This window comes from Nerophis lumbriciformis, linkage group LG30, assembly GCF_033978685.3.
Source record: "Nerophis lumbriciformis linkage group LG30, RoL_Nlum_v2.1, whole genome shotgun sequence".
Taxonomy (NCBI): Eukaryota; Metazoa; Chordata; class Actinopteri; order Syngnathiformes; family Syngnathidae; genus Nerophis; species Nerophis lumbriciformis.
The window spans coordinates 21,613,430-21,632,586 of record NC_084577.2 but is presented as its reverse complement, the minus strand read 5'-3'; the positions used below and the strand labels follow the sequence as shown (position 1 = coordinate 21,632,586).

The 19,157-nt window shown below is 38.8% G+C and overlaps 1 protein-coding gene across 1 annotated transcript in view; it reads left to right on the top strand.

The window, feature by feature from the left end:
* The window catches only part of LOC133572587 (cholinesterase-like), a 31,932-nt gene that overhangs the window by 1,975 nt on the left and 10,800 nt on the right, over positions 1 to 19,157 (top strand). Inside the window, exons 2-6 of the mRNA XM_061925402.2 lie at positions 863 to 1,162; positions 9,756 to 9,984; positions 13,676 to 13,808; positions 13,898 to 14,049; positions 17,081 to 17,267. Of these exons, the coding sequence (XP_061781386.2) occupies positions 871 to 1,162; positions 9,756 to 9,984; positions 13,676 to 13,808; positions 13,898 to 14,049; positions 17,081 to 17,267 (993 nt within the window). The 5' untranslated portion in view covers positions 863 to 870. The remainder of the gene's footprint in view (positions 1 to 862; positions 1,163 to 9,755; positions 9,985 to 13,675; positions 13,809 to 13,897; positions 14,050 to 17,080; positions 17,268 to 19,157) is intronic.

Sequence of the window (19,157 nt, the reverse complement as noted above, 5' to 3'; positions counted from 1 at the left end):
TATCAGTGAGGGATTTCTAAACACTGTTGTGGAGGTTTCCCTCTTGTGTGGGTTCTTCTGGCCGACAGATCTTTGGTAGCCCAGTATACGGTGTGAATCAAGTCTTTTATTTTTCATAAAAACCCCCGGGGGGTAGCTTGCTTTCCAGCAATATGTGTTCATCTCTGGGCGTGTGTCTCTCTCTGGCTCCAACTCCAACCACGTCTCTCGTGCCGGCTGCTGCTAATAAGGGCGACAGGTGATTGGATAACAAGCCCCAGCTGGGTAGTCTACTCACCTGCCGCTGACTTCAAAGCTGGTCCTTACACACCCGCAGACCATTCCCCCCTCCACATCTGTTATGTAGGAATTCTTATTAATATTGGTACTGTTGTTGGTATTATTCATTTTTGTTTGACTACTTTTGGATTGTTTTGTGTCATGTTTGTCTGTCCTCTCAATTGATCTGTTGATTGCTATTCTGATTGTTGCCGGGTTTGGTTTTGGAATTGGAATTGTATTATTATGGTATCATTGTGTATTATTTTGTTGGATTGATTAATAAAAATATAAAAAAAATTAAATAAAAAAATTGGACAATGACTAGAAATAAGTAAAAAAAAACCTCTAAAAATAAAACATTAAATCTTGCCAAGTGGCAAATCATTTGCAGTGTACTGTTCTGTTTGAGTAATTTCACTTGACCAAACCCTTTTTAACACTATAACAAAATAAAAGCATGTATGCTTTGTGCTGATATCACCCCAATATCAGTATCAGTCAGTATTCAAGGCTTCCAAAACGCATCTTTGTGTATATTTGACTATTCATGGACAGCAATAATAATTACGCTCATAATATTACGCATGTATGTCTTACCCAGGGTTCCCAATGGCAACACACTTTCTGCCCTGCGCTCTTCTCCTGGCGTTGGCACTCTTGCCCTCGTCACTTGCCACGGAACATGACCTCATAGTCGATACCAGGAACGGGAAAGTCCAAGGGAAGCGTCTCGCAGTGCTGGGCGGTGATGTCCGAGCCTTTCTTGGCATCCCTTATGGAAAAGCACCGCTGGGCAAACTGAGATTCCGAGCTCCAGAGCCTGCAGAAAAATGGAACGGGGTGAAAGACGCATCGCAATATCCAAATTCCTGCTTCCAGTTTCCTGATGTCACCTTTCCAGGTATGACATAATGGATTGTAGTTCTCACCTCCAACCTTAACTGCCCTCATTACTAAAGTGAATATTTTTACCTACAGGCAGAGGTGGGTAGTAACGCGCTACATTTACTCCGTTACATCTACTTGAGTAACTTTTGGGATAAATTGTACTTCTAAGAGTAGTTTTAATGCAACATACTTTTACTTTTACTTGAGTATATTTATAGAGAAGGAACGCTACTTTTACTCCGCTACTTTTATCTACATTCAGCTCGCTACTCGCTACTAATTTTTATCGATCTGTTAATGCACGCTTTGTTTGTTTTGGTCTGTCAGACAGACCTTCAAAGTGCCTGCCTTACTAGTGACGTTTCACTTCGTTCCACCAATCAGATGCAGTCACTGGTGACGTTGGACCAATCAAACAGAGCCAGGTGGTCACATGACCTGACTTAAACAAGTTGAAAAACTTATTGGGGTGTTACCATTTAGTGGTCAATTGTACGGAATGTGTACTGTACTATGCAATATAATAATAAAAGTTCCAATCAATCAATCAAAAGTGTGAAGGAAAAATGATACTTTTTTATTTCAACCGTACATCCCATCAAAAGCCTAAAGACTGACCGCACATGAGGACGTTCCTGTCTTCACAATAAAAGTGCCGCTTCATCGCGCCTGCGCTTTCAAAACAAGAGTCTCCGAAAGCCAGCGCAAACAAGCTAGCAAGCTACGGAGTTCGACGCCAAAATATTTCTTGTAAAGTGTTTAAAAACGAATATGGAAGCTGGACAAATAAGATGCCAAAAACCCACCACTTTCATGTGGTATTAGACAGAAAGGAGGAACATTTCTTCTCCTCCAATTGAAAACGTGGACGTTATCATCACAACTGTCTGATTACAATCAATGCAAGTCATCAGAATCAGGTAATACACCAACTTATATTCTAGTCTTCATGAAAGAAAGGAATCTATATGTGTTAAACATGCATGAATATTCATTAAAACACCTTTAACATGTAAATAAAAACAGCAAAATAAATACATATAAATTATATACTGTATATATCAATGTATATGTATGTATATATATATATATATATATATATATATATATATATATATATATATATATATATATATATATATATATATACAGTATATATATATATATATATATATATATATATATATATATATATATATATATATATATATATATATATATATATATATATGATATGAGTGTGTATGTTACTCATCAGTTACTCAGTACTTGAGTAGTTTTTTCCCAACATACATTTTACTTTTACTCAAGTAAATATTTGGGTGACTACTCCTTACTTTTACTTGAGTAATACATCTCTAAAGTAACAGTACTCTTACTTGAGTACAATTTCTGGCTACTCTACCCACCTCTGCCTACAGGCATGTCTAATGTCTGGCACTTTAGTCTGTGCTTTTATTTTGAAACAAGGAAGCAACACTGGGAAAGTGCATGACAGATGAGAGTTGTGGTAGTTTTGCAACAACCAAGGTTTTTTTTTTGGCATTCTTACAAATAGTGAGAGTTATGATTCTCAAACTTGTGGAAATAAGTGCAACTAGAACAACATTTGCCCAATAGATGATGAGCTGTCTTCCTTCTTTAATGTTAGTAGTAATAGTAGTAGTACGAGTAGTAGTGGTATAGTATTTTTGTTGAAAATAGATCCCCATTAATTGCCACCAAGGAGGTATTAGTCTTTCTGGGGTCCATCACACAAGACAATTAACAACATTGAAACGAAAACCCAACAATTCATGGAAAAGACACTCAAAAAAGGATATGAATATAAAAGGCTATTTGATAAAGACAGTGACGTGCGGTGAGGTTGATGGCTGGTGAGGCACTGACTTCATCACAGTCAGATTTACAAACATATGAACCCTAAAGAGTATCTTATTCACCATTTGATTGGCAGCAGTTAACGGGTTATGTTTAAAAGCTCATACCAGCATTCTTCCCTGCTTGGCACTCAGCATCAAGGGTTGGAATTGAGGGTTAAATCACCAAAAATGATTCTCAGGCGCGGCGCCGCTGCTGCCCACTGCTCCCCTCACCTCCCAGGGGGTGAACCAAATGCAGAGGACAAATTTCATTACACCTAGTGTGTGTGTGACAATCATTGGTACTTTAACTTAACTTTAACTTTACACATACAAACGGTAGCACACAAAAAAGCACATTTAATAAAAAAAAACTTTATTATGGTCTTACCTTTACTTAGAAATTAAGTCCATGCGCCGCAACTAAAGCCCTCACTTAAACTTTCCACGTGCAAGATTGAATCTATTTAAAAAAGTGTAACCGAGGGTTTATAAATGTCGCCTATACTGTATGAAACTACAAAATAACAAACACGGAGGCTCCAGTTTACACGAGGACCACTTTATTTACCTTCTTTCAGAAACCTCCGCAACGTGACATCACTTCCGCTCTTAGCGCCTTCAAAATAAGAGCTCAAGGCATATACTGTATAACAGCGCATATCAGGAACTTAACATCGCAAAGAGGAAAGCCCATGAAAATAGGTTACAAAAGTTATTTAATAAGAAGCCAAAAAGTGCAAAAACAATAATGTTCGTGTTGGAGGAGTTGTGAATTAGGTACACCTGCAGTCTGCAGGTGTATCTAATGTTGTGTCCCTGCAGTCATTCACAACTCCTCCAACACCAACATTATTGTTTTTGCACTTTTTGGCTTCTTATGAAATAATTTTTTAAAATAGATTCAATCTTGCACGTGGAAAGTTTAAGTGTGGGCTTTAGTTGATATAACAATTCTACGGCGGGGATGCAGGAGGCGAGCCTCAGCCAGTGCGTCTTTTGCAGCCGTTTTATGATCGCTCAGCACAAGAAATACTTTACACACATACAGTTGTTGACAAAATACACTGTACATTATATACCTCAGCTAACTAAACTATGGAAATGTATAATATAGTTCATATAGCAATACAGTCTCACTGCACAGCAGGCCAGCGGTTAGCCGAGTCATTGCGCAATCCATGTTGCGGCACTGAGTGACGTGCCTCAACTGGCTGCTGTTCACCGTCTCTTCTCAGTATTTGAACGGCAAATGTGAAAATTCAGCGATTTTGAATAAAAATAATCTAAAACTGGTGAAGTTAAATGGAAAATAACTTTATAGTATAATCACTGGATACATATAACAATTTTTTTTTTTTTTTTTCTTTTTACATTTTTTTTCTTTCCATGATGGCAGGTGAGGCCCTGCCTCACCTGCCTCTCGTGACTGCACATCACTGGATAAAGAGCACTACAATTCATATATAAAACAAATAATAGTTATATAGTATAGTACGCACATCTTGTACCAGTATTTCTCAAACTATTTGTACTAGTTATCAACTCAGAAAACATTCCAAGTACCACCATAACAACCAACATTAAAATACAGTAGCGTAGTAGGCCTAAGTATTCATTAAAAACGAGGCAAAGATATTTAATATGTTTGGCCACTGCAACATTACACACATTTTTGAAAAGTAACACTGTGTTTGAATATTTAATTGAGTAATTGTTTGGCGTAAGACTAGATGGAGCCCGGTTGATAATCACTGCCCTATACAATTATCAACTAAACCAGGGGTCGGCAACCCAAAACGTTGAAAGAGTCATACTGGACCAAAAATACAAAAAACTAATATGTCTGGAGCCGCAAAAAATGAAAAGCCATATATAAGTCTTATAATAAAGTCAACACATGACGTAAGTGTCTATATTAGCTATAACAGCCTACTATCAAAATGACTACGTGTCGCAGGCTGAAGCAAATCTTTGTTGACAGAAATGTTTAAATGTAATATTTATTCTACACAATTTTACAACATTAGAAACCATTAGTAAATCAGAGGCTACTCAGAAGGTGAGATAACTCCTGGAAAATACTGGCTTTTCATGGCCAAAAGTATATGTAAGTGTGTCTGTCACGACTTGGTCCATTGGTTTAGTTTTTCCAGAAGGCAACGGAAAGTTGGCTCGGGCGAGACGGGAATGTGAAGAGCATAAATGTGGGATGTCGCCAGGAAGACAAACTGAAAACAATGAACTTAAATACTACAGACATGATTAACGAAAACAGGTGCGTGACTCAAAACGTGAAACAGGTGCGTGACGTGACAGGTGAAAACTAATGGGTTGCTATGGTGACAAACAAGAGTGCACAATGAGTCCAAACGTGGAACAGGTGAAACTAATGAGTAACCATGGAAACAAGACAAAGGAGTGAAAAGCCAGAAACTAAAGAGTCCAATAACTAAACAAAACAAAACATGACTAATACAAAACATGGTCACACAGACATGACAGTGTCTAAGTTAAAAAACGGCAGGCTGTCTTCTTTTAATAGATTTATTACAATCTTTGGCAAGCTAGGTAATGTTTGCTGTGGTCTGGAACAACATGGCACACAAACAACTACCATAAATGCAGTCAATATTACATACAGATATTGTGTCATGAGACATGCAAAACTAAATCATATACAAAGAGGATAAAAGTAAAGGATATTAAATGAGCTCAAATATACCTACAAATGAGGCATGATGATGCAATATGTACATCCAGCTAGCCTAAATAGCACGGTAGCATTGATTAGCTTGCAGTCATGCACTGACCAAATATGCCAGCAATTCAATAGCATCAACAAAGTGCACCTTTTGTGAATTCACGCACAGTATAAAACTTTTGGTGGACAAAATGAGATAAAGAAGGAGTGGAAGATTATACATGTAAACAAACTGTTGCGTCACAGTCCACACTATGGTGGGTTCAAGAACCGCCGAAATTAGCAGGACAAAACGATGTTCACCAAATACTCTCATCAGTGAAGCATAAACACAAACATATTAAACAGTGGGGCTTTCTAACAATTGGGAAGGTTTGTTTCATGTTTGTCCTCAAACAAAAAACATACTAAAACAAAAACAGATATTTTTCCCCCATCTTTTTCCATTTTCAATCCTTTTTTTTTGAATGCTCCAGGGAGCCACTAGGGCGGCATGCGGCTCAAGAGCCCAAACTAAACTATTAGTTAATCTCGTACTTTGCGGGCTTTTTTTTTTTAAATGCCTGAATTGGTGGCATATTTTTCAGGAAGTTGCGGAAAAGGTTGCAGTGTATTCCTTCTTAAAAAAAGAAAAAAGAAGAAAAAAACCTAAATGAACTGGTGATTTTTATGAATTTGTTATCAGTAATTTAAGTGTTCCTGGGATCCTTAACCTGAAAAAGCACAGGATTTCAACAGACGTTGGAAAACCGTGTGGATGTTTTACTCGTTTTATACAGCACATACCTGAAAAAAGTAGGGAAGGCATTCATATGGCCCCATTCCTGGGTAGATCTCACGTAAGAGGAAGAGGGGGCGGGGGGTTAATCAATTTCCATCGCAGTCTGCTGAAAATGATGCAACCAACGCTCTAATCAAAGTTGGAATTGCCACAAAGCACACTTTAAGATATTCAACTCGCTACCTTCCGCCTGGTGGCAAAACTGGATATTGAACACCGAACAGTTGACACGTTTCATGTGTCAGGCAAACTGCGACGAATGGGGCCATATGACTCCCCCTTCCTACTGTGCTCAGAGCCCATTGTCAAATTAGACTTCGACTTAGACAAACTTTAATGATCCACCAGGGAAATTGTTCCACACAGTAGCTCAGTTACAAAGGATGGAAAGGATAAGGATGGTAAGGATAATGCACAAAAGGTCACAAAAAGAGGGCGAAAACAAAATGTATAAAGTAACATTGTGGAGGGGGGGCGTGGCCTGCGGACCTGCAGCGAAGCGGGGTGTGCCAGGACCGGCTTAGAGATCAGCGACAGGTGTGTAGATGGCCCACCTGGGCCTGCTTATCTAATCACCTGTCGCTCTGTTAAAAGGCAGCAGCCGGGGAGAAAAGAGGAGTTGGTGGTGGAGCGAGAGCAAAAGCGAGAGCGAGCGAGAGCGAGCGAGAGACCAAGAGACACTTGCTGAAAAGCACAAACAAAAAAGACTTATTGAAAAATAAAACAGTGTCTAAACCCTGAAACGGACCGGTCATGTCGGTGATTGGTGGTCCGAGGAACCCGGAGGGAAGAAACTTCCACAATTTGGCGCCCAACATGGCCGGACCACCCGAGGAGATGGAAGCCGACCCCCTGACGGCTCTCTCGAGCGTGCTTGCGAGCCACTACCAACTGCTCTTTCCTCCCCGGCTGCTGCCTTCTAACAGAGCGACAGGTGATTAGATAAACGTGCCCAGGTGGGCCATCTACGCACCTGTCGCTGATCTCGAAGCCGGTCCTGGCACACCCCGCTTTGCTGCAGGTCCGCAGGCCACGCCCCCCTCCACAAACATATATGCAATATTTATATATTATTTTTACAGTATATAATATATACAATACTGTATATATAACAAACCAATTACCATGTACAATATTACAGGACAAGCGGTAGAAAATGGATGGATGGATGTAACAGCTGCAGCAAAAAAAAAAAAAGAGTAGATCCAGCAAAAAATATACATGATAAACAGAGAGGTAGCATTACTGTTCTCATTTGATAAATTCTATCTAATAATAGCAATAATTAATTATAAATGAATAAAGAAACACCACCAAAGGATTCCTTACTGTCCGCTGCTTGTTCCGTCATCCACAAGTTGCACACGCTGTGTTTAATTGTTTTCATCGTAATCATTCATTTATGTTACAACACATTCACCATCCCCCGCATTCTTGTCAGTCCGCAGATTTTCTCCATGGAAATGTTTTTTTTCTTCTTGGTCTGGTTCCCACCCATTTATAATCTAATATGTCGGAGACTCCAGTGGCTACAGCTTAAGGTCACAGGACACCCTTGGCGTGTTGGTTTCTCCAGCCAACAGTAACCTTGGCAAACAAAAAACAAACAAAACAAAAAAGCCTTCAGATAAGATGCTCCATGGTCATGGGATGCATTTCAAAAAGGATCCGAGGTTACCTGAACTGATCACTTTGGGGGAATGTCGGGGCATTTCAAAAGGATCGAGAAACTGGTGCTATTTTTTTAATTTATTTTTTTATTGTTTTTACTGAAATACCTTATTTATACCTATTGTGTATTTTTATTATGTTACGGTTGTAAATTATTTGTATTTTTTTTGCAAGCCTCCTACTGTAGAAGGAAGTAGCCTGGGTCATAGCTACCCTGCTATTTATGAACACAACCACCTGTCAGGAGTGGTTGTTTGGCAACCAAATATTACCAAGCATATGTACACTGAAAATACCCAAAATATGTTCCTAATATAGACATGCAAACATAAATAGATATGCTGCTGGCAGAACCTACGTATGCCAGCTTTTTATAACAGAGGGTCATAAAATGAACTTACCATACTTGCCAACCTTGAGACCTCCGATTTCGGGAGGTGGGGGCTGGGGGCCGTGGTCGGGGGTGGGGCGGGGGCGTGGTTGGGGGCGTGGTTAAGATATATATATATATATATATATATATATATATATATATATAAGACATACTTGACTTTCAGTGAATTCTAGCTATATATATATATATGTTTTATTACATATATATATATATATATATATATATATATATATATATATATATATATATATAAAGAAATACTTGAATTTCAGTGTTAATTTATTTACACATATACACACACATAGCACTCATCTACTCATTGTTGAGTTAAGGGTTGAATTGGCCATCCTTGTTCTATTCTCTGTCACTATTTCAGAACACACACATTATACCAATATACATTATAAAATCAATAAGAAAACGGGAGCTCTAATTTGGGAGTCTGAATTAGGATCAGAAGTTCCTATATAAACATTGCGCACTCACATCGCCTTTTTGTATTGATTACTGCAGCTGTGCACTGGATTCATTCACAAATACAAACTACAACTCACAAACACTTTAGAGTTAGGCTCCACCATCAGAATGTGTACTTAAACTTATAAAGATCACATGGATATTATTCAGTGAGTTGATTCACCAAAACTAACCTGTTATACAGGAGGAAAAAGCACACAGGACGTTTCAATTGTTCACAGACTGGTCGCTCTCATCAGAATGACAAGACACTTCCGGTCTGCAGGTGATAGCTTTCAATTGGGAAGAAACGCCCTACTGACCAATGTGAATACTGATAAATGTGGAATGACAGCTCCAAAAACGAATTCAAACCACAAAATAAAATAAATAAATCAACACAAAAATGTGACACATTATGGGTGGGTCACATATGCATGTACAGTAGATGGCAGTATTGTCCTGTTTAAAAGTGTCACAACATTGCTGTTTACGGCAATGTTGTGAACAGGCTGTCAACACGTCACTCAGGTCCGCATGGAGCTGGAGGGGGCGTGGCCTCCAGCTCCGCCTGAATTTCGGGAGATTTTCGGGAGAAAATTTGTCCCGGGAGGTTTTCGGGAGAGGCGCTGAATTTCGGGAGTCTCCCGGAAAATCCGGGAGGGTTGGCAAGTATGGAACTTACAGTGTTTGAGTCATTTTTCCTTTATATCATTCTTATGAGCTTTTCATTTACAGGTTTCAGTGGTGCGGAGATGTGGAACCCAAACACTGACATGAGCGAGGACTGCCTGTACCTAAATATCTGGACCACTTCCAGCAAAACCGGTCAGAGCTCACCGCTGGTTCCCGTCCTTGTCTGGATCTACGGGGGATCGTTTACCTCTGGAACGTCCTCTCTGGACATTTACGACGGCCGCTACCTGAGCAAAGCCGAAGGTGTGGTTGTGGTATCAATGAATTACAGGTCAGTATTTATTATATTTAATCACTGATAATGATTAACTGTTTGCATGACTTTTGTCCTGCTGTTGTTCCATAAATTTATGAATTTGCTGAATGCATGTAATAAATAAAAACTGCCGCATTGCCGGCAGTAAGTCGGACCCGTTTCCAGTGAGGGTTGGACTCCGCCAAGGCTGCCCTTTGTCACCGATTCTGTTCATAACTTTTATGGACAGAATTTCTAGGCGCAGTCAGGGCGTTGAGGGGATCCGGTTAGGTGGCTGCAGGATTAGGTCTCTGCTTTTTGCAGATGATGTGGTCCTGATGGCTTCATCTGGCCAAGATCTTCAGCTCTCACTGGATCGGTTCGCAGCCGAGTGTGAAGCGACTGGGATGAGAATCAGCACCTCAGAGTCAGAGTCCATGGTTCTTGCCCGGAAAAAGGGTGGAGTGTGTCGGAGGCAGATATTTACATATATCCGTATTTAAGTGTTACTTCTTTATTTTCATAATCATATTACAAAACAGCTAGTGTTTTTCTTCCAATTGTGGTCTTTTGGTTGTCTGCAAATACTGTGTGCTAACCTTGACTATGGAATGTAAGGAGGAGAGATACTCCTTCCTGTATCTCTTCTTGTGTCCAGGTGCGGGGGACAATGGGCACGTGCTTGGGCTGGAAAGACAAGACAGCGAGGGTGGGAGGGAGAGAGACTTTATAGGATAGAAGGTTTCCAATTTTTTAGAGGAGACCATTTTTAGCTGCGCGATTGAATGTTCTATGCTGGACTGGTCTCATTATTGCCAAAGCTTTGGGGATAAAATTACAAAATACCTATTCTGTCTCTGGTGGTTCTTCTACTCAGCTTTAAGTGTCGTAGAAAGAGCTTGGGAGCGACCAGCCGCTTGAATTCCCTGGGAGGAACAACTGGTCCAAACGCAACAAGTGCCATCTCCGAGTTGGGGAAGAGATCTTGCCCCATGTGGAGGAGTACAAGTACCTTGGAGTCTTGTTCACGAGTGAGGGAAGAGTGGATCGTGAGATCGACAGGCGGATCGGTGCGGCGTCTTCAGTAATGCGGACGCTGTATCGATCCGTTGTGGTGAAGAAGGAGCTGAGCTGGAAGGCAAAGCTCTCAATTTATCGGTCGATCTACAAACGTACGTTCCCATCCTCACCTATGGTCATGAGCATGACCAAAAGGACACGATCACGGGTACAAGCGACCGAAATGAGTTTCCTCCACAGAGTGGCGGGGTTCGGCCTTGGAGATAGGGTGAGAAGCCCTGTCATTCAGAGGGAGAGCTCAAAGTAAAGTAGGTGCTCCTCCACATCAAGGGGAGCCAGATGGTTCGGGCATCTGGTCAGGATGCCACCCGAACGCTTTGTTTAGGGCACGTCCGATCGGTAGGAGGCCACAGGGAAGACCCAGGACACGTTGAGAAGACTATGTCTCCCGGCTGGCCTGGGAACGCCTCAGGATCCCCCGGGAGGAGCTGGACGAAGTGGATGGGGAGAGGGTAATCTGGGCTTCTCGACCTAGGCTACTGCCCCCGCGATCCGACCTCGGATAAGCGGAAGAAAATGGATGGATGGATGTAATAAATGCAGTTGCAGTGCCGTGCGGTGAAGTTGATGGCTGGTGAGGCACTAACTTCATCGCAGTCAGATTTACAAACATATGAACCCTAAAGAGTATCTTATTCACCATTTGATTGGCAGCAGTTAACGGGTTATGTTTAAAAGCTCATACCAGCATTCTTCCCTGCTTGGCACTCAGCATCAAGGGTTGGAATTGGGGGTTAAATCACCAAAAATGATTCCCGGGCGCGGCACCGCTGCTGCTCACTGCTCCCCTCACCTCCCAGGGGGTGAACAAGGGGATGGGTCAAATACAGACGACAAATTCCATTACACCTAGTGTGTATGTGACAATCATTGGTACTTTAACTTAACTTTAACTTTACACATACAAACTGTAGCACACAAAAAAGCACATTTAATAAAAAAAACGTTATTATGGTCTTACCTTTACTTACAAATTAAGTCCATGCGCCGCAACTAAAGCCCTCACTTAAACTTTCCACGTGCAAGATTTAATCTATTTAAAAAAGTGTAACTGAGGGTTTATAAATGTCGCCTATACTGTATGAAACTACAAAATAACAAACACGGAGGCTCCAGTTTACACGAGGACCACTTTATTTACCTTATTTCAAAAACTACCGCTCCACCCCATGTCATCACTTCCGCTCTTAGCACCTTCAAAATAAGAGCTCGAGGCATATACTGTATAACAGCGCATAACAGGAACGCCCATGAAAATAGGTTACAAAAGATAAGAAGCCAAAAAGTGCAAAAACAATAATGTTCATGTTGGATTAGGTACACCTGCAGTCTGCAGGTGTACCTAATGTTGTGGCCCTGTAGTCATTCACAACTCCTCCAACACGAACATTATTGTTTTTGCACTTTTTGGCTTCTTATGAAATAACATTTTTAAATAGATTCAATCTTGCACGTGGAAAATTTAAGTGTGGGCTTTAGTTGATATAACAATTCTACGGCGGGGGTGCAGGAGGCGGGATTACTGGAGCCTCAGCCAGTGCGTCTTTTCCAGCCGTTTTATGATCGCTCAGCACAAGAAATACGTTGCACACATACAGTTGTGGACAAAAAACACTGTACATTATATACCTCAGCTAACTAAACTATGGAAATGTATAATATAATTCATATAGCAATACAGTCTCACTGCACAGCAGGCCAGCAGTTAGCCGAGTCCGGAATCCATGTTGAGGCACTGAGTGACGTGCCTCAACTGGCTGCTGTTCACCGCACCGTCTCTGCTCAGTATTTGAACGGCAAATGTGAAAATTCAGCGATTTTGAATAAAAAATAATCTAAAACTGGTGAAGTTAAATGGAAAAAAACTTTGTAGTATAATCACTGGATACATATAACAATTTAATTATTATTTTTTTTTTTTACTTTTTTTTTCTTCCCATGATGCACGTCACTGTGCAGTTGTATTCATATATATATATATATATATATATATATATATACAACAATAAATGCATAATAATAGAATGAGGCCTCCCCGTGAGGTATGGATCCGGACTTTTGGAAAAATTAGGACAATTAGGACGTCTGAAAGCAACCTCGGAAAGATAAGATAGGCCCAAGACCATTAAGGCATTTAAAAACCAGTAAAAAAATAAATAAAATCTTAAAATCGATTCTGGAACACATAGCGAGCCAATGCAGTGATTTTAAAACTGGTGTAATATGGGCCCACCGCATATTTGGGATCTGCAAAATTTTGCGCCTTAGTCAATAACCTTCTTTTTGTCTATCCTCTTGTTGTTTGACATTCAAGGTCAGGGTAACAATTAACACTTTAACACTGACAACACATTTATAAAGTCACAAGTTAATAAAAAACAAACGTTTAGGCATTTTAGGTTAAACATACCCATTACACTAATTGCACAGTGTGATGATAGACCAGTGGGAGCTAATAGACGAAAGGGGAATAGCGCCTAAGTCAGGCCAAAGTACCATTCCTGCGCCCACTTAACACCTAAAGCTTTCCTTTTCTTTTTTGTTCTTTTCTTCCAAATGAAATGAAAGGTCAAACTCCAAGTTTGAGCCTCAATGTGTGTGAGAATTGACTTTGCACTGTCCAATTGTTGCGATTGTCTATAAACAGAGTTGGTGCTTTTGGTTTCTTGGCTTTGCCTGACCACAACAACATCCGGGGTAATGCAGGTCTGCTGGACCAGCGCCTCGCCCTCCAGTGGGTGGCCAGTAATATCGCGGCTTTTGGAGGGGATCCTTCACAGGTAAGCCATTTCTTCTGTGTTACACAGCAGTGGTTGAAGTTGAAATTTGTCTTTTATTTAAGAGGCTCTTGATTTACTGCACTGTCCAGGTCACGATTTTTGGAGAGAGTGCTGGGTCAGCATCTGTAGGCTTCCAGCTCCTCTCCCCAGGAAGTCGTGATCTATTTCAAAGGGCTGTCATGCAGAGCGGCGCCCCCAATGCGCCCTGGGCAACGCTGAACAAAACAGTCGCCTATGAAAGGTAAAGCCTTTATGTTTGTTGACGTGTCCATTGAATTTTGCACATCATTCACAAAACACACAAGAACACACGTCTTTCCCTTTTCCGTGCATAGATAGTAAAAAACTGCTAGTACAAGGCAGTTAACAATGCAGGTAATAGGAATACAATCTATTTCGCCTATAAAACATTTACCGTATTTTTCGGACTATAAGTCACAGTTTTTTTCATAGTTTGGTGCAATTTATATACGTTTTTTTCCTTCTTTATTATGCATTTTCGGCAGGTGCGACTTATACTCCGGTGCGACTTACACTCCGAAAAATACAGTAAAATTTGTTTTTAATTTATTTATCTTATTTTTTTATTTTTTTATTTTTTTTAAGTACCTTATCTTCACCATACCTCGTTGTCCAAATTAGGCATAATAATGTGTATATATCGGTTGATATCGGTATCGGTAATTAAAGAGTATCGGAATATCGGATATCGGCAAGAAGCCATTATCGGACATCCCTAAAAACAAGTGCACTTTTCTTGGTTGAAAAAAAATTAGACCTTTTTGCTTAATATGTTGAAAAATATTCTTAAAATAATTAGATGCTAGTGCCGTTATCTTGACATAATGATATGCGCTCGGCATCATGATTTTTTTTTCATGCTTGAAGTAAGAAATTATTACTATAAAAAAGCAGTTTTATACTTGTGAATGTTAATGACACAACTTTGCAACAGTTGAAATTCCAGTTTCAAACATGTTTTACTCAATATAGGTCATCAAATCTCAGCAACAAGCTGTAATATCTTACTGAGATCATTCAGGACCAAAACCCTTAAAACAAGTAAAACACTCTAACATAAAATCTGCTTAGTGAGAAGAATTATCTTATCAGACAGAAAATAAGCAAAAATCACCCTTATTTGATATATTTAATCTTACTTATATTTCAGTTTTTGCAGTGTACCTTTGAAATGATGAAATACTTGCTCCAATGACTCTTAAAAAAACCAAAAACAACTTCTCACCAGATGTGTGGACTCGAGTCACATGACTTGGACTCGAGTCAGACTCGAGTCATGAATTTGATGACTTTAGACTCGACTTGACAAAATGTAAAAAGACTTGCAACTCGACTTAGACTTTAACATCAATGACTTGTGACTTCACTTGGACTTGAGCCTTTTGAATTGACATGACTTGACATGACTTGCTACTTTCCCCAAATCCCAAAGATGAAAAAGTTATTCGGGAGCGCTCCGTATTTTTCATTGTGTACTTGTCTATCAGCGTTGCGTGTGTCAGCTGGTGTGCTGTCAGTACAACAGCCAATCAAATTAGATCTACTTTGTTTTCATCACACAGCATTCATCCAATCAAATTGCAGGACAACCAAGGAAGAAGACATGTCCAAACCACACGCCAGTGAACAAAAAATGATGCCTAAAATAATTTCGTTTGGGTATAAAAATTACGAGGTGGTCAACACAAAACGGTTTGCAGTATGCAACACATGCGGTTCGAAAATTACTGATGGAGAGGCAACAACTTCCAACTTCGTCTGGCATTTGAAGTTGCACAAAGAACAGTAAGTTTTGAATGTAAGATAACGTTTATTGGCTAAGTAACGTGACTTTTATTTCCTGTGTAGTTAAATCAGTGAGGCTGTAAACTCACTGCTAACGTTATAACGTTATTGCAAACACGGGAATCTGTTGCAGTTCACTACCTTATTCATACTTTTTGTTCAGTGATTTTTTTTAAGCAGGGTTACGTTAGTCAATATATCACACGTAACGTTAGACGGCGGTCAGCAGCACCGCGTATTTTAGCCACCTAAAAGAAAGACAAAAATAGTAAAATAAAGGTCAGTTAAAATGTATACTATATTATGAATATGTGTACCGTTTTAGCTAGCTTTCTGACATACTGTTGGTTGTTTACCTCAGTGGTCCCCAACCACCGGGCCGCGGCCCGGTACTGGTCCGTGGATCGATTGGTATCGGGCCGCACAAGAAATATTTATTTTTTATTTTTATTTTTTTTAATTAAATCAACATAAAAAACACAAGATACACTTACAAGTAGTGCACCAACCCCAAAAAACTCTCTCCCCCTTTTGTTCTGGGCATTGAACATGAAGACTCTTCCTTCACTGTTCAGAGTGGCCATGAGAGTCTTGGCAGTGCCTGCCTCCAGTGCTCCAGTGGAGCGAGTTTTCAGCCATGGTGGCATCATACTACGCCCCCATCGTGTACAAATGACTGACAGACTCTTGGCTAATTTGGTCTTTTGCAAATGCAATGCAGCATAGGGCCCTGACATATAAAAAGTACAACTTTTTTGTTATGTTCACGTATATGTCATGTTTTTTCAATGTTAACACTTTTGTACAAATAAGTACATTTGCACTTTATTTTTCAATGTGTTTGTTCTGTAAAGGAATGAGTTAATGTTTAAAATGACTGGTTAATAGTGCTATTATAAAGTGCAATGTCAGCACAATTTTCTTTCCTGCAATTTAAAATGCACTTGTTTTAATAAATAAATACAGCGTTTGAAAAGCATACACAATCTGTGTTAATATATTAGTCTGTGGTTAAAAGGACTTGAAAGGACTCAAAACTCAAAATGCAGGACTTAGGACTTGACTTGAGACTTTCCAGTCTTGACTTTGGACTTGACTCGGGGCTTGCCTGTCTTGACTCGGGACTTGACTCGGACTTGAGGGCAAAGACTTGAGACTTACTTGTGACTTGCAAAACAATGACTTGGTCCCACCTCTGCTTCTCACTGTTGAAATTGTGTTCTTTAGACCCCAAACTATTTGAGACTGAATCAACAGAGTCTCTGTGGGTTGCAGTCGACTGACGCATAATCACTTCACTTGCTCCATGAAGCACTTCATCATCAATCATTTTCACCTAATCTTTATTGATTCTATTATGCGCATCCCCAGTTGACACGGTCTGACGTTGTTATTATTATTCAGTGTCCCATCCAGTTGATGTTTAGCAGTGGCGTTTCATTGTAGAACTGATTTTTCCACCCCAGGTCCGTGATGCTCGCCACATTACTGGGGTGTCCCACGCATAACCCAGCCAAACTGGACATGTGCCTGCAGAAGGTTGATCCACATAGCATAACCTCAAAGCAATTCGATGTTGTCACGGAGCCAACTTCATTGGTCATGCCCTTTGTCCCTCTTGTCGACGGCGACTTCCTACCCGATGAACCCGAAGTAGGTGTGGCTTTGATTCAGTTTCAAGTATTTTGTGACGGGCCTATGGTTGTTAAACGCATAATCCATGACAGTACATTCATGCTTTCAATTTAAGTGTTGGAAAAAAAACATGTGTATTAAAACCACAACAATAGATTTTACGGCAAACAGCTGCTATCATTTAACCCAGGGGTCGGCAATCCAAAATGTTGAAAGAGCCATATGGGACCACAAATACAAAAAAAAAAATCTGTCTGGAGCCGCAAAAAAATGTAAAGCCTTATATAAGTGTTATAATGAAGGCTACACATGATGTAAGTGTCTATATTATCTATATTAGCCTACTTTCAAAATGACTTTAAAAGTCTTTTAAAAGTGTTATAATGAAGGCAACACATGATGTATGTGTCTATATTAGCTATATTAGCCTACTATCAAAATTACTTTAAAAGTATTTTATAAGTGTTACAATGATGTAAGTGTTTGTATTAGCTATATTAGCTTACTATCAAAATGACTTTAAAAAAGTATTTTATAAGTGTTATAATGAAGGCAACCCATTATGCAAGTGTCTATATTAGCTATATTAGCTTACCATCAAAATGACTTTAAAATTATTTTATAAGTGTTATAATGAAGGCAACATATGATGCAAGTGTCTATATTAGCTATGTTATCCTACTATCAAAATAATTTTAAAAGTCTTTCAAAAGTGTTATAATGAAGGCAACACATTATGTAAGTGTCTATATTAGCTATATTAGCCTGCTATCAAAATTACTTTAAAAGTATTTTATAAGTGTTATAATGAAGGCAACATATGATGCAAGTGTCTATATTAGCCCACTATCAAAATGATTGGAAAAGTATTTTAAAAGTGTTATAATGAAGTCAACACATGATGTAAGTGTCTATATTAACTATATTAGCTTACTATCAAAGTGACTTTAAAAGTATTTTATAAGTGTTATAATGAAGGCAACACATTATGTAAGTGTCTATATTAGCCTACTATAAAAATGACTTTAAAAGTCTTTTATAAGTGTTATAAGGAAGGCGACAAATGATGCAAGTGTCTATATTAGCTATATTAGCTTACTATCAAAATAACTTTAAAAAGCATTTTGTAAGTGTTATAATGAAGGTAATATATGATGTACGTGTCTATATTAGCTATATTAGCCTACTATCAAAGTGACTTTAAAAGTATTTTATAAGTGTTATAATGAAGGCAACACATTATGTAAGTGTCTATATTAGCTATATTAGCCTACTATAAAAATGACTTTAAAAGTCTTTTATAAGTGTTATAAGGAAGGCGACAAATGATGCAAGTGTCTATATTAGCTATATTAGCTTACTATCAAAATAACTTTAAAAAGCATTTTGTAAGTGTTATAATGAAGGTAATATATGATGTAAGTGTCTATATTAGCTATATTAGCCTACTATCAAGATGACTTTATAAGCCTTTTATAAGTGTTTTAATGAAGGCAACATATGATGCAAGTGTCTATATTAGCTATATTAGCCTACTATCAAAATTATTTTAAAAGTATTTTATAAGTGTTATAATGAAGGCAACACATTATGTAAGTGTCTATATTAGCTATATTAGCCTACTATAAAAATGACTTTAAAAGTCTTTTATAAGTGTTATAAGGAAGGCAACAAATGATGGAAGTGTCTTTATTAGCTATATTAGCCTACTATCAAAATAACTTTAAAAAGTATTTTGTAAGTGTTATAATGAAGGCAATATATGATGTAAGTGTCTATATTAGCTATATTAGCCTACTATCAAAAATACTTTAAAAGTATTTTATAAGTGTTATAATGAAGGCAACATACGATGCAAGTGTCAATATTAGTTATATTAGCCTACTATCAAAATTACTTTAAAAGTAT